At 41.8% G+C, this 26,759-nt stretch overlaps 1 protein-coding gene across 3 annotated transcripts in view; it reads right to left on the bottom strand.

Moving 5' to 3' along the window:
- The window catches only part of LOC140737191 (adhesion G protein-coupled receptor D2), a 314,325-nt gene that overhangs the window by 283,808 nt on the left and 3,758 nt on the right, over nt 1-26,759 (bottom strand). For all 3 annotated transcript variants that reach the window (XM_073063435.1, XM_073063436.1, XM_073063437.1), the window contains exons 5-10: nt 23,644-24,285; nt 20,826-21,020; nt 16,129-16,214; nt 14,969-15,253; nt 12,569-12,680; nt 306-440 (exon numbers count right to left, since the gene is read on the bottom strand). In XM_073063435.1, the coding sequence (XP_072919536.1) occupies nt 306-440; nt 12,569-12,680; nt 14,969-15,253; nt 16,129-16,214; nt 20,826-21,020; nt 23,644-24,285 (1,455 nt within the window). The remainder of the gene's footprint in view (nt 1-305; nt 441-12,568; nt 12,681-14,968; nt 15,254-16,128; nt 16,215-20,825; nt 21,021-23,643; nt 24,286-26,759) is intronic.

The following is a 26,759-nucleotide window of genomic DNA, read 5'->3' as shown; positions in this document are numbered from 1 at the left end:
CCTGGATTTGCCTGCCTGCCACTTTTACTTTTCACCTTACTACTTTTTGCTTCGACCCTCATTTTACACCCCTCAGTCTCTCTGCACTTGTCCCCATCCCCCTGCCACATTAGTTTAAATCCTTCTGAACAGGAGTAGCAAACGCTCCCCCTAGGACATTGGTTCCAGTCCAGCCCAGGTGCAGACCGTCTTGTTTATACCGGTCCCACCTCCCCCAGATGGTTGCCACTCAATGGGAAGAATCTCTTACAAAGATGATTAAAATACCACATGAGATTTGGATTGAGATTTTCAGTTTCACTTACCTGATGTGAAGAGCCTAGATATCTCCGAACCAGGAACCCAGACTTCATCCACTCGATCCCGAGCAGAAAGACATGTTGGTTTGTAAATAAGACCATTTTCCAAACTGGACAAATGACTTGCTTTCATCTGCACATCTACAAGGTGAAATCAGGAAATTTATGCAAAATGCTATCCACTTTTCCTCCCACCAGCCTACCTAAACTCCCTTTTCTGGATTTTGATTCCCAGAGGTGCTGAGAAATCTTTGAAATGCCCCACTGTTATAACATGAGCTAGAGCAGTGAGTATGCCCTAACAAATTCCAGTCCAGATTTTACTCAACATCTACTCACAATCATTTCTGACACAAAACAAAATCACAATCAGGATTAATGGCAGATCACAGAAAGATATAGAAGCAATAGGATTATAGCAGTGGAGGACAGTAACTTTCCCAATATTGACTGGGATTGCCTCAGTATAAGAAGCTTAAAATTGAGCCTACAAAATATTTTTGAGACCATCAACAATCATGCCAGAGAAGAGGTTGTATTTAACATCATCTTGGGAAATAAAACTGGGCAGTGGCAGAAATGTCGCCTGGGGAACTCGGAAAAAGTTACCACAATTCTGTTTCTTTCAAGGTAGTTACAGAAAACCATAATATTTGTCCTCAAGCTGAGGTCCTAAATGGTGGGAAGGATCATTTTGTAAGAGCAAGAAGCAGATGCTTGTGTTCAAAACATTTGACAAGTGGGTCTCTTTTAAAGGAGTGTTAGCAAATGTTCAGGAACATCATGTTCCATTAAGGAAGGGAGTAAAAGATAACACAGACACAGATAATCGAAGGCTTGATCAACAAAATATATACATGTGAATGGAAAGAACAACTACAATCAAGCGAGCCCCTTCAGGAACATAGAGGCTAAAAGGAAGTGTTTAATACGGAACAAGGAAGGTAAAAAAGAGGAGATGAAAAGGAGCATTTGATGGCTCAGAGTCTGTACTCACTGGAGTTTAGAAGAAAGAAGCGAATCTGATCGAAACCTACAGAATTGAATACTGAAAGAGCTAAATAGACTGGACATGGAGAACATGTTTCCTATAGTGGTGGAGTCCTGGACCAGAGGGCACAGCCTCAGAATAGAGGGATGTCCCTTTAAAACAGAGATGATGGGGAATCTCTTCAGCCGGAGGGCAGTGAATCTGTGAAATTCATTGCCACAGATGGCTGTGGAGGTCAAGTTATTGGGTACATTTAAAGTGGAGGTTGAGATTCTTGATTAGTCAGGACATCAAAGGTTACAGGGAGAAGGCAGGAGACTGAGCAGTGTGGAGGACTATGATCCGTGTGCAGGTCGATGGGACTGGCAGATTAATAGTTTTGAAAGGACTAGATGGACTGTAGTTTCTGTGCTGTGGTGTTCTGTGACTCGATGCAAAAAAACTTTTAATAGAGCCCAGCAAACTTCTTGTTTCCAATAGCACAGTGGGATAGATTATATCCGGTTCTGGCAATTTATCATTCTTATTCACTCCAGAACATGTACCACCTCCAGCTTAATATATAAATACTCCAGACTAACAATGTACTCTTCCCTGAATTCTGGGTGGAGATAGCCAGCCTGGCTTTGTGCAGGGGAAATCCTGTCTCACTAATTTTACTGAATTTTTGGAGAAGGTAGCAAAGGAGACTGATGAACTCAGGGCAGTATAAAAGGACTCTGCAGTACATGAGTAAAAGATTTGATATTGTTCCACATTATAGGCCAATCCAGAAGGTTAAAGCATTTGGCATCCAAGGAGAACTACCGAAGTCGATCCAAAATTTATTTTGATGCTAGGAGACATCAAAAGGGTAGTAATGGAAGGATTTCTTTTATTGGAATTCTGAGACTATTAGTGTATCAGAGGGATCAGTGCTGCACCCTTTGCAGTCTTTGATATATATTAATGATTTGGATGTGAATATAGCATGTTTGAATAGATAGTTATGGATGACGTGAAAATTGCTAGGATTGTGGATAGCGCAGGCAGTTGTCTAAGGCTACAGCAGGATATAGATCAGTTGGAAAGTTGGGAAAAGCATTGGCAGTTGTAATTTAATCCTGACAACTGTATACTGGTAAGTCAAACAGGGATCGAACATATAGAGTAAATGGTAAGGCATTAAGGAAGGTCGATGCGACCTTGGCGATCAACTCCCTGAAAGTGGCATCACATGTGGATACGGTGGTGATGAAGACATGGCATTTTTGCCTTCATAGACTCAGCATAGAATACAAGAGTTGAGAAGTTATGTTGCAAATTTTACAAAATGTTGGTTAGTCCACAGTTGGTGTCTAATCACCACACAAATGGAAAGGTGTGATGGCACTGGAGAGAGTACAGAGAAGTTCACCAGTCTGCTTCCTGGATTGGAGGACTACAGATATGAGATATTGGCCAGGCTGGGCTTGGCGAAGGAGGCCGAGGGATAACATGATAGTATATAAGCTTATGACAAGCACAGATTATGGATTGATTGTCAAAATGTATTACTGTAGTAAAGATAACAAAAACAAGAAAGCGTAAGTTTAAAAAGAGAGGAAGGAGTATTCTGATATGTGAAACTCACTGTCAGAGGAATCAGATACAGTTAACTATGTTTAACAGGTGTTCAGACAGACACTTCAATTAACAAGGCACAGAAGGCTACGAGTGTAAAGCAAGCCAATGGGATTAGTGCAGATGCATCATGAGGCTTTCTGCGCTGTACCCCTCCTTGGCCGGAGCTCCTCCATTGCATTATATATGTGAAATAGTCCCAACATCTGGTTCTGCCTCCACAAAACCCAACCAGAAGCAGGCTCAGCAAGGTCAATTGTAGTCTCTCCTGGCACACCGGAGAACATTTGATAATTCGACACAAACCAGAACCAAGTAGCTTTCTTGTACATGACCGTGCTAGTCGTTGTATAAAATGGCTGTGCCTTTATTGAGGGCATTTTAAACAGTGGGAAATGTCCTTCAATGTCCACTGTGTACTACTCAATCATTGAAGTGATCAGTTTATATATGTCAATTTAAGAAATCAAATACAACTCCTATAGGAATGAGAATAATACCAATCTTCAATCTAACCCTTCAATCTAAGGAAGAGATGGATGCTGTGTTAGAGAGTATTCTGGAGTTAGGTTACATAGCAAACTACTAACTTCAGCAACCAACCTTCAAACCTGAACGTGCACTGCAAATTAAACTTAAAATGCAGCACTGGACAATAGGTTTGTAGAGTTGTGAAAAGCAACTAATTGAAAATCCAGACAATACTGATTAATGTTCATTTTGGCTGTCCACAGTATGGGTGCGAAGAAGGAAGTGTGAAAGTCATATGTAATTGAAAAGAAGCATTGTAGACACATTGTAAATATAGAACACAAAGTACACTGCAGATGCTGGAGTCAAAGCAACACGTACAACACGCTGGAGGAACTCTGTAGGTTGGGCAGCATCCGTGGAAATGAGCAGTCAACGTTTCGGGCTGAGACCCTTCATAAGGACAATATAGAATTGTCCTTTGATCTTTTTGTCATGTAATATTGGGTCAAACAGGTCTCTTCCTCGAAAAGATCTCAATGTAAAGCCTGCTGCTCATTTTTGATGGATAAACAACTTCATGTTCACTAGGTTCAGTATCTCACCGGTGACTTTATTCACATTACAGCATTTGGGGGCTTATCCAGGATACCTTCTTGTGACCCATTAAGTGAGCAGCCATCTCAGCAATCTAAGCAGGTGAATATTTTTAAAATTTGTGCACACTCAGACTTGTTTGGGTCAGTGGCTACAGGATCCAAGTTACCACGAACATGGTGGAGAGCTGAACTAGTAGATATGAAAGTAGTGTGATATGTGTGTTTATGTAAAAGACTAAACACTTCTGCGTTCATTTGGTGAGACGGGGCCACCAGTTGCAAAGGAAGGTGACCAATGGTTTTGGATGCCAGATTGGGGAGTGTATACTCATTCCAGGAACCGTATTTTGGCAGACGCATTTATATGTGTTCTGTTTTAATATGTCTGTAACCTTGGTGTAACAGTTAGATGCAAAGGAATGCAACAGGCATTATGAGTTTAGAGGCACACAAGTAGCAGATTGCAGAGTACATACCCCGTGGTTTTAAGTATGTACTGTTTAACTTGTACCAGTCATGGTGCGATTAGTGTCCTGAGCTACATATATTTCAATACAATAAGTATCGTAGGAAAGGCAGATGATAGTGTCGAAGATGAGGTAGCAGGCTTACAGAGGCAATGTGTAGTGAGGAGAGGCTGATGATAGGGTAAAATTGCAGTCAACAGGACAAGTTGCAACTTTAAAGGATGAATACAGGACTAAAGGAGTTATAATTGAATGGCCTCAGTATACGAAATAAGGTCGATGAATTTGTAGCACAGTTGCAGATTGTCTCGTATGATATTTTAAGCATCACTGAACCAGGGCTGAAGGAAGATTATAGCAAGGAGCTTAATGTTAAAAGGACAGGCAGTTAGACAGAGGGGACAGCATTGATCTATAGGTAAAAACTGAAATCAAATCATCAGAAAGAGGTGGCATGGAATATAGAACAGAATCTAAAGCACATTACAGGCCCTTCGGCCCACAATGTTGTGCCGACCATGTAACCTACTCTAGAAGCTGCCTACAATTATCCTATTGCTTGGCCTGTATTTTTCTGAACTCCAGGTACCTATCTAAGAGTCTCTTAAAAGACCTTACTGTATCCGCCTCCACCGCCGTCGCCAGCAGTGCATTCCACGCACTCACCACTCTGTGTATAAAAAAAAAACCAACTTACCCCTGACATCCCATCTGTACCTACCTCCAAGCATCTTAAAACTATGCCGCCCCCCCCCCCCCCCCATGTTAGCCACCTCAGCCCTAGGAAAAGCCTCTGGCTCACATAATCACCTTTTTTTACCTACCACGTTCGATTCAGCATTCCATGTTTGGTACAGGAAGGGCATTAGACATTTTGAAGATCTCTTCATTGATAACCGCTTCGCTTCTTTTCAACAGCTCTCTGTTAAGTTCAACCTGCCTAACACTCACTTTTTCAGATATCTCCAAATCCGACACTTTACTGCTCCTTTAATTCCTAACTTTCCTGAAATGCCTGCGAAAAATGCTATGGACGTATTTCTCTCCATTAATCCACTAGGTAAAGGTTTAATTTCAATTATCCAAGATAAACTAGCAGACTTACGACGGGCCCCTGTGGATAAAATTAAAATGGCCTGGGAGCAGGATTTAAATATCTCCTTATCCGAGGAGAGCTGGGACTCAGTTCTCAAATCGGTTAACTCAACCTCTCTTTGTGCTCGCCATTGTCTCTTACAGTTTAAGATTGTTCATAGAGCCCATATGTCTAAATCTAAACTATCTCGATTCTACCCTGGCATTAGTCCGCTCTGTGATAAATGCAAGAGGGGTGTGGCCTCTCTCATCCATATGTACTGGTTCTGTCCTAGCTTGGAGAAATTCTGGAAAGATGTCTTCACTACACTATCGGGTATTCTGAATCAGCACCTAGAACCTAACCCCTTAATTGCTCTGTTCGGTTTTTGGGGCGAGACAGATTTATGTCTGGGTCCGACCAAATGCCGAATACTATCCTTTGCCTCTCTCCTGGCAAAACGCTTGATCCTCCTTAGATGGAGAGATGTTGCCCCGCCCACTCATGCGCAATGGCTTAACGACATTATGGCCTGCTTGGACCTCGAAAAAATTCATTATTCAGTTCTCAATTCGGATTTAAAGTTCCATAAGATCTGGGGGCCTTTTATCGAGTACTTTCATAACCTTCCTCTTGACTAGGGTTTTTTTTTTCTTTTCGGTCCCTTGCTTTCAGCTCCCTTTTTTTTTGGTAGTAGGCATTATTATCCTCTGTTGCTAAGTGTATTCACAGTCTGGGAGTTTGACTGTCCGGACTTATACTCTCTATATTGTGTGGTGGTTGGTCTGGAGTTGTTGTTGTTTTTTTCTTGTGTTGTGGGGTTTGGGGAGGACACTAAGCTCACTTGTCTTTAATTTAGGTGCTTTTTTGTTAAATTCTCTTCCTTTGTAGCATATTGTTATTGTATGCTTAACCTTGCTCTGTATTAATGCTCCTCACTGGGATTTGGGGTTTTTAATTTTGTAAAATGTTTTGAAAAACTAATTTAAAAAATTTAAAAAAAAGAAAAGCCTCTGGCTGTCCACACGATCAATGCTTCACATCATCTTATACACCTCCATCAGGTCAACTCTCATCCTCCAAGGAGAAAAGGCCGAGTTCACTCAACCTATCCTCATAAGGCACGCTCCCCAATCCAGGTAACACCCTTGTAAATCTCCTCTGCACCCTTTCTATATCCACATCATAGGATCAGAAGGTGTTGAATCATTGTGGATAGAGTTAGGGGACTGCAGGGGTAAAAAGACCCTGATGGGAGTTGTATAGAGACCCCCAAACAGTAGTAAGGATGTGGTCTATAAATACAATGGGACATAAAAATGGCACGCCAAAAGGACTAGGTCATGGGGGATTTCACTATGCAGGTAGATCGGGAAAATCGGGTTGGTGCTTGATTCCAGGATGGGGAATTTCTAGAATGCCTATGGGATGGCTTTTTAGAGTAGCTCGCGATTGAGCTCACTAGGGGATTAGCTATTCTGGATTGGGTGCTGTGCAATGAGCCAGAATTGATCAGAGAGCTTAAGGTAAAAGAACCCTTAGGGGAAAGTGATCATAATATGATCGAATTCACCCTGAAATTTGAGAAGGAGAAGCTAAAGTCAGATGTATCAGTATTACAGTGGAGTAAAAGGAATTATAGAGGCTTGAGAGAGGAATTGGCCAGAATTGATTGGAAAAGAACACTGGCAGGGATGATGGCAGAGCAGCAATGGCTGGAATTTCTGGAAGCAATTCGGAAGGCACAGGATATATACATCCCAGACAGGAATAAGTATTCTGAAGGAAAGATGATACAACCATGGCTAACAAGAGAAGTCAAAGCCAAAGAAGGACATATAATCCAGCAAAAATTAGTGGGAAATTAGTAGATTGGGAAGCTTTCAAATACCAACAGAAGGCAACTAAAAAAAGTCATTAAGGTAAAGATGGATATAAATGCAAGCTAGCCAATAATATTCAAGAAGATATCAAAAGTTTTTTCAGATACATAAAATGTAAAAGAGAGTGAGAGTGGATATTAGACCACTGGAAAACTATGCTGGAAAGGTAGTAGTGGGGGCAAGGAAATGTGCAAGGAATTACTCTGGAAGATACCAGTAGTATCATGGAAATTCCAGATGTCAGAGGTCATGAAGTGTGTGAGGTTACCATTACTAAAGAGGTTCTCAGGAAACTGAAAGATCTGAAGGTAGATAAGTCACCAAGGCCAGATGATGTATACCCCAGGGTTCTGAAAGAGGTGACTGTAGAAATTGTGGAGGGATCTTTCAATATTCATTAGGTTCTGGAATGGTTCCAGAAGAACTTTCACTCCACTCTTCAAGAAGAGAGAGAGAGAGACAGAAAAAAGGAAACTATAGGCCAGTTATTCTGACCTCAGTGGTTGGGAAGATGTTGGAGTTGATTATTAAAGATGAGGTCCCAGGGTACTTGGAGGCACATGATAAAATAGGCTGTGGTCAGCATGGTTTCCTCAGGGGGAAATCTTGCCTTGTAAATCTGTTGGAATTCTTTGCAGGATAGACAAATGAGAATTGGTTGATGTTGTGTATTTGGATTTTCAGAAGGCCTTTGACAAGGTGCCACACATGAACATGAGGAAATCTGCTGATGCTGGAAATTCAAGCAACACACACAAAATGCTGGTGGAACGCAGCAGGCCAGGCAGCATCTATAGGAAGATGTATAGTCAACGTTTCGGGCTGAGACCCTTCGTCAGGACTAACTGAAAGAAAAGATAGTAAGAAATTTGAGAGGGGGAGGGGGAAATCCGAAATGATAGGAGAAGACAAGAGGGGGAGGGGTGAAGCTAAGAGCTGGAAAGGTGATTGGCAAAAGGGATTCAGAGCTGGAGAAGGGAAAGGATCATAGGACAGGAGGCCTAGGGAGAAAGAAAGGGGGAGGGGAGCACCAGAGGGAGATGGAGAACAGGCAAGGAATGATTGTGAGAGGGGCAGAGAGAGAGAAAAAACAAGGGTCCACTGGCCATACATTTTAATTCCACGTCCCATTCCCATTCTGATATGTCTATCCACAGCCTCCTCTACTGTCAAGATGAAGCCACACTCAGGTTGGAGGAACAACACCTTATATTCCAACTGGGTAGCCTCCAACCTGATGACATGAACATTGATTTCTCTAACTTCCATTAATGGCCCTCCCCTTCTTACCCCATCCCTTATTTATTTATTTATTCCCTCCCTTTTTTCTCTCTCGTCAATTTGGGTCACCTCCAAGAATGCAGAATTCTGCCACAAGCTCAAGGTAATGATTGAAATTCACCAGATGCACCCTGGAGATACCCACATGTTGATAAAAGTGAAGTGCCCAAGGAATAAGCAGGACAGTATGGCCCAGGGAGTGTGGGATGGTACAGCGGCAACTACCCGGAACACCAGCAATGAAGAGAGATATCGCTTCTTTAAAGGGGAAGTGAGGCAGCGACTGGGAGGAGCTGAGAGTAATTGGGAAATGATCATGTTTGTGGTTCAGAAAGCTGACGGGCCTGCCTTAGATTATGCAGAACACAGACATCGAGCATATGAGTATTCCGGGTTGGATAATCCAGGGAGGGACGACCCAGTCTTCCTGAAAACACAGACGGAAGGCCTGTGCTCAGCCTCCCAGGAGGTTTTAGGTTTGGGGATAGTGGTGGGATCAATAGTGTCATGAGCCAGTGAGACAGAGCGGAGGAGAGAGAAGTTGTAAAGTGGCTGTCGTGAATGTAGCTGCTGAGACGTCACAGAGAGCTTGCTTTGCTTTGTGTGCCTGCAGCTGGGGCATAGCAAGAACATGGGAGGGTAAAGGAAATGATGTGCTACAGCGGTGGCTTCTCAGGCCATGGTTGGAGGCAGTGCCCTGAAAGATGAGGAAAGTGGGAAAATCGCTCACCAAAGGTGGCAGGATCTACAGCAGCACCCTCTCTCAGAATATGGAGCTGGTGAGGTCAAACAGACGTCTGGCCTCTATTGCTAGTGGAGGTCATCCACAGATGTACACAAGAAGTTTGTTAGGAGGCTAACAATGTGAAGCATTACTGGAGGCAGGATTGTTAGTATTGATAACTGATCTACTCTTGTCCACGGCTGGAGAGGCAATTTATATTACCAGTGCAGGAGGTGAAACACTGAGGGCAGAGAGACTTCAGCCCCAGGTACTTGAGATTGAGGGAGTGCAGCTTCCTGTAGGTTTCTGGGTGGACCAAACAATGGAGGTACTATCCTGGGATAGACACACTGAGTAAGGCAGGTGCTATCATAGACTCAGGAAAAGGAGAATACATGGACAAGACAGGGACAGCGAACATGTGTGACTTGCAAAGCAGCTAACACGGCCCATAGAGAGAGAGCAGTCCCAAGCAGGGGGCAGAGGCAGGGCGATGTCTGGGAATCACATCAGGAGGTCCCAAGAGTAGATGGCAAGCAGAGTCAGGAGCTGTTGGAAGTAATGCGGCTGCCTGAGGGGGTAGCAGTGACTAAAGTGAAGGCTCACCACAGTAAAGGGAACGAGCGGGCAGACACCAGTGTGAGCAGGGCAACAGAAGACCAAGAAGAACCTACAACTGCCAATTTAGTAAGATTACATAGAGATGTGAAGTTACTGGAACCAGGGTAACACATTGAGGGATCAGGCAAAGCAGCAGTAACATATTGCTGATCAGAGAGAGCCAGAGGGAGAGAAGGTAGTCCTCCCAGAGCCAGGTGACCAAGACATGGTAAGGGAGCTGGTTGAAAGGACAAGTTTCACTCCCAGGTGGACATAACCACAGGTAATACTGCGGACAAATAGCGCCTGTGCTGGTGCACAGTCCCGGCAAGGTGGCCAGTGGAAACACTGGACTCAGGTTAAACCGTACAACCCACCTTCTTGTCACCCCTCTCAGACAGAGAAAGAGATAAGCAACACGTACAAACAAGCTGGAGGAACTCAACAGGTCAGGCAGCATCAACATTTTGGGCCGAGACCCTTCGTCAGGACTGAAAAGGGAGGGGGCAGGGGCCCCATAAAGAAGGTGGGGGGAGGGTGGGAAGGAGAAGGCTGGTGGGGGCCAGGTCAAAAACCAATCAGAGGAAAGATCAAGGAGTGGGGGAGGGGAAGCAGGGAGGGGATAGGCAGGAGAGGTGAAGAAGGAATGTAAGGGGAAAGCACTATGGGTAGTAGAAGAAGGCATAATCATGAGAGAGGTGATAGGCAGCTGGAAGAGGAGGCAGAGTGAAAGTGGGATGGGGGAAGGGAGAGTGAGGGAATTACCAGAAGTTGGAGAATTCGATGTTCATGCCGAGGGGCTGGAGACTACCCAGATGGTATATGAGATGTTGCTCCTCCAACCTGAGTTTGGCCTCATCATGGCAGTAGACGAAGCCATGTATGGACATATTCAAATGGGAATGTGAAGCAGAGTTGAAGTGGGTGGCAACCGGGAGATCCTGTCTGGTGTGGCAGACGGAGCGGAGGTGCTCGACGAGGCGGTCCCCCAATCTGCGTCGGGTCTCGCCGATGTAGAGGAGGCCGCACCGGGAGCACCGGATGCAATAGATTACCCCAACAGACTTACAAGTGAAGTGTTGCCTCTCCTGGAAGGACTGACTGGGGCCCTGAATAGTGGTAAGAGAGGAGGTGTAGGGACAGGTGTAGCAAGAGAAAGAGATAAAGTGTACCTGGTGACAGTGCCATAGCAGAGAACCCAAGTGATGAGCACCAGCCGGCTACATCAGACCTGACCACACTCAATGGAAGCAGACCTACAGCAAATGCAAAGGCAGAGGACAGAGCCAGAGCGCGGCAGCAAGCCGTGAATATCATGTTCAAATATAATGGTAACAGTACTCTGTAACGAAGGCTGGATGCTGAAGGCAGATGATCAGTTGTACAGCATAGAATAGAAAAAATATTGGGGAAAATAGATGGGAAATTATCCGAGTTACAGCAGAGACATCAGGTTCCACATCTTCGATAGCATGGCAGACTGAGGAGGAAAGAAATTGAACACACACAGCACCTGAGGACAGTCACCCCAGCCTGAATGGGGAGCAAATACAAATGAGCTGGGCCCTTTCAGTGGCTGGGCCAACAAGCAACTGGACAGACCAGAAGGGGTGGCAGCTGGGGAGAGGTTCTTGCAGTCATTCCAACCCCTCCTGGACATCGATGAGAGGGCTGGTGAGCCTGAAACATTTACCCTGCTAGTGCCCCTGACCAGAGAGTAACCGCCGATAGCCACTGAAGAGTTTAAGCTATCAGAGAATGAAGGGGCGAAGATGATGAACGTGATTACACTGCAATCAGCCAGCAGGAAAGGGGGCAACAGGCGTGCAAATGACATAAGCAGCATGTTAAAGACTGTTGGTCAAATTTCAGGAACAATCTCTCTGCTTAGTGTCTTGTAGGTAGCCATTAGGGATGATGGTGTAGATGTAGATGCACATAGAGTAATTGGGAAGGTTCCAAAGCAGAACATTTCTGTTGCCCTAGATCCTCCTTGAGATTAACCTTTCCTGGTACAAATTTATTTTTGTTCAGGATGCCAAAGAAGAGGAATGTTGGAGAGTATTCTGGAGTTAGATTATATAGCAAAATATTAACTTCAGCAACCAATCTCCAGACCTGAACGTGGACTATAGATTACATTCAAAATGCAGCTCAGGACAATAGGTTCCTCAAGCTTAATTGAAAATTAGACAATTCTGATTAACATTCATTGTGAGTGAATGGAGTGTGGGTGTGAAGAAGGGGTTGTGAAATATACCTTCACAAGGAAGCACTGTAGATACATTGTAAATATTGAATTGCCCTTTGATCATTAGCAGATAAAATGTTGTGTAATATTGGGCCATACATGCCTCTTCCTTACAAAGCACTAAGGTGAATCACCTTGAGATAATTTTATTTAGTATTATATCAAATTGTTAATGAAAAATTAAAGTAATCAGAAGCAATCAGGATTTTTTCTAACATCAGCTCAACCAAGATCCTGAAACCACCAACACTTCTCTCCAGAAATTACATATGTAGCCAGAATGAACTCAATCTTCAACATCAGCAAAGCACAACACAATCCTTACCTATGTTTTCTGTTGACAGGACAATACTTGGTTCAGTCGAAAGCAGAATACCAGAAAGTTTTTCAGTCAGCATATCAATACTTTGAATTATGACATATGGACCAGGGATCACCTGCAAGATCAAAAGTCACATCATAAGCATTTCCTTCAACGCATCCACTTGTGAACAATGCTTCTAAAATTCATTGAAGTTCCAATACAGGGTGGACCATCAAATCCCTTTGAGCCACAAAATGTAAAAAAGTGAACTAGCCATTCCATTTTCAAATTATAAACGTTAAACGATAACAGTTTCATGCAAAATTTGCAAAGAAACCTGGATTTGTGTGATTTACAGTTAAGTTTGCATAGCAGTACATTTGCCAAAAATAAACTACTATGAACTAAACCAACTTTGGCTACAGTATAGCCTGATTCAAGTCATAGTTTCTATTCGCCCATTATTCCTTCAGCAAAAAAATACTCAAGGAATGCATATTTTCCATTTCAGAGTTTTATCTAAGACAAAATACAGGAAATAATTGGCCAGTTAGCCTGACTTCAGTGGTTGGCAAGATGTTAAGTGTACATTATTAAGGATGAGGTTTTGGGCTATTTTGAAGAAATGATCAAATTAGCCAGAGTCACCATGGTTTCCATAGGGGGGAAGAACTTGCCTGAAAAATCTGCTGGAAATTTTTTTCTCCATATTTATTTATTATCTACATATTTCATTGTACTGCTGCTGTAAAATTAACAAATTTCACAACATATGCAGTGATAGTAAAGCTGATTCTGAAATTACAAGCAAGATGGACAAATGAGAGTCAGAGGATGTTGTTTACTTGGATTTTCAGAAGGATTTTGCTAAAAAAAAAACCACACATGAGGCTAAACAAAATAAAAGCCCAATAGTATTACAGGAAAGATACTAGCATGGATAGAAGATTAGCTGACTAGCAAAAGGCAAAAAGTGTGACTAAAAGGGGCCTTTTCTGGTTAGCTGCCAGTGACTAGTGGTCAATGTTGGGTCCACTACTTTAACATTTTATATTAATTATCTGAATAACAGAATTGATGCCTTTGTGGCCAGATTTGCAGATGATACAAAATAGGTGGAGGGTCCGGTACTGTTGAGGAAAACAGGGAGTCTGTAGAAAGACCTGGACAGGTTAGGAGAATGGGCGAAAAAGTGCAGCTGAAATATAGTGTAGGGATGTGTATGGAGATGCACTTCGGTGGAAGGAATAAAGGCAAAGACTATTTTCAAAACGGAGAGAAAATCCAAAAATCAGAAGTGCAAAGGGACTTGGGTGCCTTTGTGCGGGATTCCCTAAAGATTAACTTGCAGGCTGAGTCAGCAGTAAGGAAGACAAATGTAATGTTAGCATTCAGTTTGAGAGGATGGGAATATAAAAACAAGAATGCAATGTTGCGACTTTATAAGGCATTAGTCATACCACATTTGGACTATTGTGAGCAGTTTTGGGCCCTACATGTAAGGGAGGATGTGCTGGCATTTGAGAGGGTCCAGAGGAGTTATAGGAGAATGATCCTGGGAATTGGAACAATTAATGTACGAGAAGTGTTCGATGGCTCTGGGTCTATACTCACTACAGTTTAGAAGGATGGTTAGATGGTAGATGGTGAGGGGGTAGTGATAGGAGGTGGGAGCACAGATGAAATGTCTTTGAAGCTGAAAAGAGAAAGACCCAGAGAGTGAGGGTAGAGAATATGTTTCAAATAATGGGAGAGTCTAGGAGTCTAGGACCAGAGAGACCAGAGGGCACAGAATTTGTGGAATTCATTGCCACAGACAGCTGTTCAGGCCAAGTCATAGGGTATAGCTAAATTAGAGACTGATAGGTAACTGATTAGTGAGAACATCAAAAGTTACAAGGAGAATACAGGAGAATGGGAGCGAGAGGGAGAAGTAAACCAGTCATGGTTGAATGGCAGAAGGCTTAATCCTGCTCCCATGTCTTACAGGAACAGAGTTCAGGACCAGAGAGCACAGACTCAGAATACAAGGATGTCCTTTTAGAACAGAAATGAGAAGAATTTCTTCAGCCAGAGGGTGGTGAATCTGTTGCTACAGAGGGCTTGGAGGCCAAGTCATTGGGTATATTTAAAGCAGAGGTTTATAGGGTCTTGATTAGCCAGGGCGTCAAAAGTCACAGAGAGAAGGCAGGAGAACAGAGTTGAGAGATAGAATAAATAAGCCTTGATCAAATGGCGAAGCAAACTGGATAAACCAAATGGCCTAATTCTGCTCCTCTACTTGTCATTTCCTTTTATGGTATTAAATACATTTTTGATTCATATTTATGTTTTATTGGTGGATTTCACTAGACACATCATTATTACGATAATTAAATATTTTATTAAGTTTTGCAGTATAATAAAATTAAACATTCTCACCTCAGATATTATGAGCCATTCCGTGGAACATTTGGCATCAATGACTTTGCTTGCCAATTTAACATAGTTAGTAGCCAAGCTCAAAACTGCTTTTGAATTATTTGCTTCCGTCTCAAAATCCAGTTCGGCAACATTTCTAAGAAGCCTTGTCAGTGCTAGCAAGTCAACAGACGTGAGCCTAGCTTGGCTTTCATCAGCTGCTTGCAGGAACTCATTGGTGACGTAATCTGCACTCATCACATCTTGTGGATAATCACTTCTGTTCAGCAAAAGATAATCTGAAATCTGGAGCAACACAGAACTAACTGTAAAGAGATAACACCACCATACAAACTTAAAATTTTATATTTCAAATATTCCAAAATATCTACAAGCAGCTGAAATGCCATGGACTGTGTTGGAATTTATTTGACCATTCAAGGAGCAAATGACCCTGAATGCTGATGGCCACTCTAGGGTTCCTGTTCCTGATGGACGCCAGGGATCTGATGTGTCACATGTACAAGCCATCAGTTCCACGACATCAGGGAAGCCTGCTGCTCCCTACTCAGAGAAATTAATTACTCTCTCCTCAACAAGAGACCTTGAAGCTCGTCATGTATGCCACGCATTTATCTGTTTCCTTTCCTTGAGATTTGACGGGTAGTTACTTAAGGACCGTTACGAGGCAGAGCGACGCACACACTGTTGTGGGGGTGGAGAACAGGTGGGGACCTCAGCCCACAGCAGGTATCACGTTTGAGTGGAAACCCCTTTTGAAAATCTGCCTCTGCAGATTAAGTGGTCCTCTCCTCCGGCTCCCGATCACGATGAGAACCAGCAGGACCACTACAAATGCATGGATATTATTTAATAGAAGTTACAACTTCCAGCCCAGTTGAGCACAAAGAACTTTTCTCCAGTTCAAGTCCTCCACAGTGATTCCATGAAATGGAACAGGCCAGGTTTCTTGCTACTAGTTAGCTCTTATAATTGTCTGTTTGGCCCTCACGATATAAGATGCATTAGAGTACTTTAGAAATGAACGATGCAGGGTGGGTTAAAAGTCATCCCCCACACATAAGTACTGCAATACTATAAGCAATCAAACATGTTTTAATAATTCAGCCATAATTCATGGTCAAAATTAGACACAAATAGGATCCTATTCAACTACTTACTGAAACTTCAGTAGCCTTTTCCTTTATATGGAGGAAAAATGCAGATGGAAGTAAGGAAGTAAAGACTTGCATTTGTTCATAAACTTCTGAAAAAGAAAAACAACTGGAGTATCTTACAAGTCACTGGATTTGTATTGCTTTTAGAATTTAAATCAATCATTGACCCAATGTTTGCTAAAGCTTCCCTGATCAATTCTGGACTCTTCATCAAAGGTGACATTGTCTCTCAATGCTGCTTCCTAACATTACTTCAGAACAAGAGCAAGTGCACAAAGTTATCTCACTCACAATGCCACTGGCAACAAGTAGGGAACTGAAACAATGACATCCTTCTCTGAACTTCTAGAGGTTCTGATACAATCATTTAATAGCAAACTTAAATAGAACACACAATATACTAAAAATAAATCTCAAACCCACTTTAGCTTCCCAATTACTAAACTTAATTTCTGACTTTGGAACATGTAATTTTCTCTGGTTTTCCTCCTCCTTCCCTTTCTTCCATGGTCCACTGTCCTCTCCTATAAGAGTCCCGCTTTTTTTTCAGTCCATTACCTCACCCATCTAAAACTTCTCAGATCTGTAATTCATCCTCCTTCCCCACCCACCCACCCACCCACATTTCCCCTCATCGGGTCTCACCATTCACCTGCCAGCTTGTATTTCTTCCTCATCTTCCAATCCTAACCTGTCCCTTTCCTTTCCAACCCTGATGAAGGCTCTCAGCCAAAACATCGACTGTTCATTCAGTTCCACAGATGCTGCCTGACTTGCTGCGTAGCTCCTGCATTTCTCAAGATTTCCAGTGTCTGCAGAATTTGTTTATGAATTGTCCTTTACATTCCTATATCCTTATCTATAATGGACCCTTCCTGTAACAATCCACACTCTTCTTTTGTAGTTCAGTAGTAAATTGATTCTGCTGGGATTTTTTTCATATATTCCAAAACGTTTTCCTTCCCCATTTCCCAAACTAGCATAATCTCCTATTTTCTGCCCTCTAGCCATCTCCTATTTCTCCTTATTATTAATTGATCAATTTCTTAATCAATTGTTGAATAATATACGTTCTTGTGAGGCATGCTCTCAAATCTAACACGGTGTAGATTGATATATTATGAGACACAAGCAACTCAGAAAAACATACATTCGATTTATACAGAAGTTCCTTACATTCCACTTATAAAACATTTGATACAAGCCACATGAGATCATGTTTAATGCAATATGCATAACCAGTACTGCACTTACTACAGATCCAAATCTAAATACTTTTTAAAGGGAGCAGTTGCAGCAAATACTTCAGAAGAATATTTCAAGCACTGTTGTATTAAACTTCAAGACGTTAGTGCAAAACAACCAAGGCAGCACATTTCACAATTCTCTCCACCTCATGATGTAGGAAATATTCTAAACAACGTTAATATCACAGAAGCAGCCTCTGAAACTTCAGGAAGGTCAGACTATATATTACAATGCTAGATCTACTGATATAGCCGTTGAACGGATGAATAAATTATTCCAATAAAGAAATAATGTGATAAAAGATAATTCTGCTTTCTAAGTTACATTTTTCTTCATCACTTCCTGATATCCCTTTCAATTCAGGTAAGTGTGAGGTGCTGCATTTTGGGAAGTCACACCAGGAATGGTAGATCCCTGGGGAGAGTTGGGAACCTGGGAGTACAAGTACATGGGTCACTGAAAGTGGTGGCACAGGTAGACAGGATAGTGACGGTGGTATTTGGTACACTGGCCTTTATCGTTCAGGGCACTGAGTTTTATGAATTGCAACATGACATTGCAGATGTACAAGACGTTAGCGATGCTGCATTTTGAGAATCGCGTCCAGGTTTGGTCACCATGCGGCAGGAAAGATTTCATTAAGCTGGAAAGAGTGCAAAGAGTATTTATGAAAACTTTTACCGGATTTGGCAGCTGAGTTATAGGGAGAGGGTGGGAAAACAAAAACTTTATTCCTTGACACACTGGAGAAAAAGGGTGACCTTATAGATATGCATAAAATCATGAGGGGCATAAAGAGGGTGAATGCACATGGTCTTTTTCCATGGGAAAGAAACCAAAAGCTAGAGGCTATGAGTTTTGCAAACACAAGGAAATCTACAGATGCTGGAATTTCAAGCAACACACACAAAATGCTGGTGGAACGCAGCAGGCCAGGCAGCATCTATAGGGAGAAGCACTGTCAACGTTTTGGGCCGAGACCCTTTGTCAGGACTAACTGAAAGAAAAGATAGTAAGAGATTTGAAAGTAGCAGGGGGAGGGGAAAATGCAAAATGATAGAAGACCGGAGGGGGTGGGGTGAAGCTAAGAGCTGGAAAGGTGATTGGCAAAAGGGATACAGAGCTAGAGAAGGGAAGGGATCATGGGACAGGAGGCCTAGGGAGAAAGGGGGAAGGGAGCACCAGAGGGAGATGGAGAACAGGCAAAGAGTGATGGGCAGAGAGAGGGAAAAAAGGGAGGAAATAAATAAATAAGGGATTGGGGGAGGAGGGGCATTAACAGAAGTTCGAGAAATCAATGTTCATGCCATCAGGTTGGAGACTACCCAGACAGAATAAGGTGTTGTTCCTCCAACCTGAGTGTGGCTTCATCTTGACAGTAGAGGAGGTCATGGATAGACATATCAGAATGGGAATGGGACATGAAATTAAAGTATGTAGCCACTGGGAGATCCTGCTTTCTCTGGCAGACAGAGCATAGATGTCATAAGGGGACAGGAGGCTGGACCCAAGTGCAGGACACAGGCACTGAAGTACTAGGGGCAGGACAGGAAGAACTAAATGAGAAACAAGATGTGGAAACCGTGGTGTGCATGAGGGACGTGATGTTCAAGGTGATGCTGGGGTTCCGAGAGAGTCTTAGAGTTCAGGCAAGGCAGGAGGATCCCGGAGTTCAGGCAGGGTCTAGGAGTTCACTGGGCAGGCCACATAACTCCTGGGCAGGGCCCGGACCTCCCAGGCAGGAACACAGGGGCCTGAGCAGGTCACAGGGCACCTGGGTAGGTTGCAGGGCACAACCCATCAACAGCAAGGGATGGAAAGGGGCAGAGTCCCCCACCAGGCAACAGCAGTCCAGCTAGGCTTGCCCAACAGAGGCAAGGGATAGGAAGGGAACTAGGTCCAGGGTGACTGCCTGACTTACTCAAAGAACTCATCTTTAACAAGGCAGGCAACCGATCGACTCCATTCAGTCCCAGAGCCCCCTATATACACCGCCAGCTGATGAGCATCAGGTGCACCTCCTTGAGCCCCAACAAGCCACGATGATCCACAGATGTGACTAATTGGGCTCAAGGAAAAAAGGAGGGACGGCTACAGGACCCGGAGTCCAGAGTCCGCGGACCGGATCAAGAACCGGAATGCGGGCTCCAGACTGGACCATAACAGTAGGTGTTCAGTGACACGGTCTCCCAGTCTGCATCAGGTCTCACCAATACATAAAAGGCCGCACCGGGAGCACCGGACCCAGTATACCACACCAGCCGACTCACAGGTGAAGTGTTGCCTCACCTGGAAGGACTGTCTGGGGCCCTGAATGGTGGTGAGGGAGAAAGTGTAAGGGCAGGTGTAGCTCTTGTTCTGCTTACAAGGATAAGTGCCAGGAGGGAGATCAGTGTGAAGGGATGGGGGGGACGAATGAGTTTCATGTGAGAGGGGAAAGATTTAAAAGAAACCTGTGGGGTAACTTCTTCACTTAAAAGGTGATGTATCTATGGAACTAGCTGGTCGTTAAGGCAGGTACAATAACAACATTTAAAAGATATTTTATAAGTGTATGGATAAGAAAGGGTTTAGAGGGATATGGGCAGAACATGGAAAAGTTGAACTAGCCTAGGTGGGCACCTTTTTATCAGCATGGGCCAGTTGAGACAAAGGGTCTGTTTTTGTGCTCTATTAGTCCATGACTTTATATATAACGCCTGGTACCAGAAGCTTTCTGGTAGCCTATCCAAACATTCATTCTGCACCAACCTTGTTTGTATAGAGTTTATTTTCACATCTGTGCAGTAGGACATAGTGCACAACAGCAAAAAGAACCTCAATAGATTTCCTTTCCTGATGCAGGCCAATTTCAACGAAGGTCAATTGGTTACAAGCTTTTAGCGAGACATTTCTCTCAAGCACACTGCAAAACCTCACTGCAACGCAAGCTATTCTTCCCCACAGTTGCCTTCCCTTCCAAGGTTCATCAGTCATTCTCTGTACTCGAGCGCTCGAGTCCCCTGTGTTTCTATCGAGTCATGTAGTGGCAGGGACATTATCTGGATGCAAGTCAGACTGAATGAAGTAGCTCAAGTTAGATGTGAAAAGAAAGAAGGGAAAACTCAAGATACCATTAAGATGAATTCAATGCATCTGACACCAAAAAAAGAACAGTACCACACAGAGCCAGAGAGGACAAGAACAGTGGCTGGTGCCAGTAACTACTGTGAGCTCTATTGCCTTTCCACAGGATTAAACATGAAACATCTGGGAAAAAGTGTTTGAAAATCTGCTGATTTATCTACTGTCTGGAATATTAGCATTTATTTCTACCAACATGCAACACTGAAACCACAAAAACAGAAACAAATCATCCCAATATATTTTTCAGATAAAACTATTTCAATGATAATAAATGGATTGTAACTTGAAAGTGGCATAATTTTAAACAAGTAGTTTATTAAATGTACCTTTGCTATATCTACAAAGTGCTTGTTTCTGCTTAGAGCATTCTTCAGAAGTCCACGCTCCACTCAGTGAGTTCAAGGCTATACATTCACCTTTGTTCGTTGGATGGGTGGCATTCGCTGAGACATTGTGAAAAGAGGATGTCGTTCCATCCACCCACACAACATCAAATGGTTCCGTTGTTTGGAATCCATCACCTTCCATGGAATAAAAAATAAAATGATTGTCATATGAGCCACAACCTAAAGCAATGTATTCAACATCGTCATGAATTCCAAAGTCACAGATTTATGCAGCCAAGAATACTGTTCAGAGCATTGTGACTGGCTCTGATGTTCCTTGTCCTGGTGAAACGTTCCTGCTTTATTCTATCATTGGTTCCAGCGTTCCATGCAAAGAAGCCTCTACTTCACATTAGGGACTGCCAGCAAGCAAGGGATTCTTCATTTCCCATTCACCTCACTAATCCTGGTCAGTAAGTCCTTCACCCACTTCTTTTCTCTGCTATTGGTTAGAAACTGGACCACAGCAACTGATATTTCCCTCTTCCTTTTCACCCACTTTGAGATGACCTTTTGAATGGAGTAAACAACATACCTTCCTTGACTTTCAATCAAAACTAAACAAATAGTCTCCTACAAGACCCTCCTTGTTATCAAGTACTTTTTAACTCCAACAAATCCATTGCTTATTTTTCCCTCTTTTAGCTGCCTTCTTCTTCTTCACAATGCTTTGGCTAGCCTTCTGACCAGCAGTCCGTTCCTCTATCTTCACAGGTTCTGAAGCCACTTCACCTGTTGAACAAAGTGATTCCTCTTCTAGGGTGATCAAGAACTAGGACTGATTGAACACAGAGAGAAGGCAGAATTTTCTCTGTCAGAGGGTTATGAATTTTTAGATCTCTTGATCCTGGAGCAGTAGAGCTAACTCATTGAAGATATTTTTTGAAATACAGAGGTTGTTGATGTTGAGGGAAGTTAAAGTTTATGGGAAACTGACAGGAAAGTGACATTGAAGTCAATATCATATCAGATTGGAGCCTGAAAACCCACACCTCATGGTTCAATAACAGCTTCTTCCCCACTGCTATCAGGTTCTGGAACTGACCTGAAAACCCCTAATTCTACCTCAGACTACAATTCCCTCTGTTTGTACTAATCTCATATGTTTATTTTCAATTATTTGGTCACCTAGATTGAATTGACACCTGCAAGAATGAAAGCAATTGGTCAACAACACTGTCTTCTTATTTTTTAAAGTAATATTTGTGTGTAGCAACAACCAGAGCCTACAACCTGTACCAGATGGCCTCATTGATACCTCTTAGGATACTCGGTACCTCACTCTCTGCTTTATTTTCAACATTAATCTTGTTGCAAAAGTAGAGCACAATTGCTGCTACACTGGCTGGCAATGAAGCCATTAGTCATTCCACTATTACTCTTTGCAGAAGCCTACACAAATTGGATAAGACAGATGGAAAACCCGATTACTCCTGTATGGTATAGCACCCTACTCCCTGCAGAAGACTGGAAATTTTGTTATTATTTTATAAAAGGTGATAAAATATGTCCAGGGCTTTAGAGGATAAAATATAGTGCAAAATCAGAAATTAGTTAGCACATTAAGGCATATTAAACATTATGATGATGAGCTAAATCAGAGAACGCTTCCTCATTTACACCTAACGTCACACAGAAAGTCTGATGGATGATGAGGACATTTGGAAGTGTGCACACAAATAAAAGGATACATGGAAATGAGATTGCACAGAACATAAATCAAAGCACTGCATCAAAATGAATATTGTTTGTCAGTAGTAGAGATAAGTTTTGTGCTCTGTGTTAGTTGTACTACAGTAGTTTTGTAATTATTTGGCTTTAAAAGAGACACTCCTCCAAAGATGAAAAGCTACATTTATTACTTCTATGTATATCAGATCATAATTAACAAGCAAATCGTCTATTTAAAAGATTGTAGAGTAATAGTGGATACATCTTAAAATATGATTGACTAATGTAAAATAATTTTGCTTAGTCATATATCATGAAAATTGCCATGTGCATTTCACAAAGAAATTATCATCTTTTAAATATGTTTCAGATTGAAATCTCCAAGAAGTGCAATCTGTAAGTATTTGTATAAAGATTTTTTTTTAAATAAATGAAATTAATTTTGTTCTTTTTTCTCAAGCATTCCTTCCCATCAGAATCAATGCTTATTGCAAATACCTATTTTCATTTCAATTGCTTTCTTTCTGACTTTCTTCCTGTCTTCCACTAGAGAGCAGCATTCCCTATAGTTACACCTCGGGACGCCACAGTCAAATGTCAGAGGAATTTAATGATGGATTACAAACAATTTTGCGAAAATGGTGTTAAACTCTGGAAACCTCATTTTGACAGAATACAGAAAATTAATTTCTTCGATTTGCCTTTGTCCCCTTCCCTGAACTCATGAGGTACATTCAGTGAGCGCGTATGTATCCTAATTTAATTCCATAGGTTCCTGATCACTTCTACAACAGAAAACTTTGGCTAGCACTGCAGATATTTTACATTCTCATTAAATTAGTATACACTGATGAAATAATAAAAAGAAGGATACATCTACTAATTGCCCAAGCAAGTTTTTTACTCATAAAGTTACAAATGTTTATTGGAATAACCTGCTTTACAACTAAATCAAGAACCCAGTCTTGTGTCTGATTACTTTGATGTGTATTATGACAACACTTCAACAACCACCATCTGAAAGGTTAAGTTTTAAAGAGCATTCCCACTCCCAAAAAAAATGGAATAGTTATTCTTCATTCATTACCTTTACACTGGGAAAATCCCTTGTGCACATGCACTGTTGACTCAATCTCAAAGGCAGAGAGGTTCCATTGAAAGTATAATCCCAGTGGAACAACCACACAGTCTCCTGCTAAAGCCTGAATCTCACTGGCATTCAAAAGACGATCCCAGATGTGGAGTTGTGTAATACTCCCAATAAAAGATTCATCCTTCTTAAATGATCCACCAAATGTATCTTGCTCCTGTCCAATGATGAAAACTCCACCGGCTCCAATATCTTCAGAAGTATAAAGATGATCTCCAGACGCAGTGACAGATCCATCTGCTGCAATAGCCCAGCTACCACCATGGCTGGTCCAGCTCAAACACACATGATGCCATCTACCATCATTCTTCACAGCTTGAGAGTAAGGAGTGTGGACACCGTGGACCAACAAAGCAAGTTGGACTTGTTGATCATGGACAATGTTAGCACGCAGCTGAAACTCATTGATAAATGATGGTATCGAATAGGAAAATACAGTGGAAACTCCCACATAACTTGGATCAAATTGCACTTGAGCGCTGATGGTCACTGAATGCATTTGAGGAAACTTCCTGAGAAGTTTGGCATATTTGGTGTCAGTTTTGGTAGAAAATGTCAGAATGTGTGATCCAAAGGTACCTGAACGAAAGAAGATGAAGTAGTGAGTGCACTGTGGTATCTTTCTCATTACAGCAGTCTATCTTAATCAAACAATTCTCTATTTCTGTAAGTTTACATTTGAAACGTTTTCTCAGCTTGTTTAGATGCTCGCAGTTTACATTAATAAACATATAATTTTAAAATCCAATACATTGTTTATGACAAATTAAATTTACTCAAAATCATCACTATTCCTATTTGATCAAAGACAGGCACTTATCCAAAAAGAAAGTTCTTTGTGAAATACTTAAATTTCAGCTATTACATCACAAAGCAAACATTTCTCTGATTAAGGAAAAAAACTTTGAATTATTAATGATGAATAATTACAACATTAGGACAGTCTCCAATCCTAAAAGCAATGACCTAGGATTAATATTTCTCACTATAACAAATTAAATGTTTTGGTTTAATGTCAGCTATAACCTAGTTTTGTCAAAGAAGTATGCATAATTTAAATAAATTACTAGCTGAGAAGAGATCAGAAAAAATAAATATTATCAAGTTCATATGACTGAAATTCTGACAAATTACATATATATGTTTTGATAGAAATTCTATCATTTTTGCTTAGAATCTTTTATTATCAGAAGTCATCAAGTACAATCTGTACCTATATTATAGAACATATCAATTAACTTTTTAAAAACTGGCTAAAATGCTAAAAAAAAATCCAAAGTTCAAAGTAAATTTGTTATCAAAATACATATATGTCACCATCTACAACCCTGAGGTTCATTTGACTCTCTGGGTTGTATCTGAGATGTATCGCATCAAAGGTCCTTTGTTGCAGTGCCTTTAACATTCATAGGTGAAGTTAACCGAATAGAAAGAATACATTTTTAAATTTACTACAAAGAATAGATGGGAGATGTCTCAAAATTTCAGCTTATATATGAAAGAAGTTGTAATTATTTCAAAAAAACTCTTTATCCAGCATGAGGGAGAAGTAGAAAGCTGCTTCCAGCCTTCACTTGAACCAGTTTACAGCCAACTATTTTAATTTAAAATATAGTTTGATACTTCGCAGCACGATTAACTCTCTGACTTTCCCTTCGTTCCAATAGTAAGCAGGCTGCCTCTGCTCCAAGCATTAACGTAACAAAAGGAAGACAGTAATCCTCTGCGTTGGGAATCTGCATTCCACAGTTCTGTAGAACAATGCATCAGGGCTCCATGGTACCACACCACTCAAGAGGTGGCTTCTTTATTTATGGTTTATGTTACAAAGATCAACAGCGTACAAACATCTTGGTGGAGGGGGAGGGGTGTGGAGTTGGAAGTAGGACAGGTCATTCAACGCAGGTATATTCACCATCAATCGCAATGCGTGATACCCCAGTAAATGTATACTTTAATGGCTTCATTTCTCCTCACTATCATACTCCAAAAGGTCCTTTCAATTTGTAGTCCTTTTTAAGAAGTTCTGTGTCTGGCTACCAAGGTAGAACTTGACTTCTCCCAGCTTTCACTATTTTAACATTGCCCTGCAATCAAGGCTTCAGTGAGAGGAACTCTTAGGTTCCATGCATGGACCATGCTTCCTAAGACTATTATCAATTGACCGGAGACATTCACTATTCTACAAATTGCTGGAGGAACTCAGTGGATCAGGCTTGGAGTCCCAGATTTTAAGTCTATTCATTCTTCCAGATTTCTATTAAGTAAGTTCCCAGTATTGACTTGGTAGCTAGCCAGCTTAATAAAATTGCAAATGTCTGCTGAAACCCGAAGAGGTATGTTCAGTAATCTGAAGTCAACTATTGTTGCATCAATAACCTAAACTTTTAGAGAGCCATTAGCAAGTTAAAACATCTCAAAATGCTTCAGTGTTCCAGTATCAAAGGAAGTAATCAGGAAGAAGCAAGGTTTATGGAGAATCTTGAAGGAAGAATGAGATGGAGAAAGTAATAAGATGGAGAACTTCAGGGTGAATTTTGACTTTAGGCCCTAAAAACCTAAAGAAACTGAAAAAAAGGATTTGAAAGCTCAGTGGACTTCATGAAGTTAGACATTTTCCGGTTATTTTCAACTGTTGTGATAGTGGACAGAAATCCAAGCCTTTTTCAGAACAGCTTCTCTGCTGCAGCCCACTGGAAAGGGCATGGGCCCCTAGATTCAGTAGCAAAGTGATGGTACTCGTCTTTGACTGGCATTCATTCCAGCAATTTCATCTGAAGCCACCAATGTTAATGGGTCACATAAATGGGATTAGAAAGAAACAGCAAAGAGATGATAGAAGCTTCCAAGGAGAGGAGTAAATGGAAATCTATCAGAAATGTTCAAAATCACAGTTAAAGCTGCCTACAAGGACCAAATGATCCCTGTGGTGTGGGCTTCCCTCTTCCTAAGGTTAGTTGCAGTCAGGCATCTGTTTAAGGAATCCCTGCATCCAACAACATCAGCCTGGCAGGGTAATCAAAGTCATTGAAAAGTTCTTGCAAAAAATCAAT

Source organism: Hemitrygon akajei, chromosome 12 (assembly GCF_048418815.1).
Source record: "Hemitrygon akajei chromosome 12, sHemAka1.3, whole genome shotgun sequence".
Classification (NCBI taxonomy): Eukaryota; Metazoa; Chordata; class Chondrichthyes; order Myliobatiformes; family Dasyatidae; genus Hemitrygon; species Hemitrygon akajei.
The sequence above is the reverse complement of the archived record's forward strand: the minus strand, read 5'-3'. Positions and strand labels throughout refer to the sequence as shown.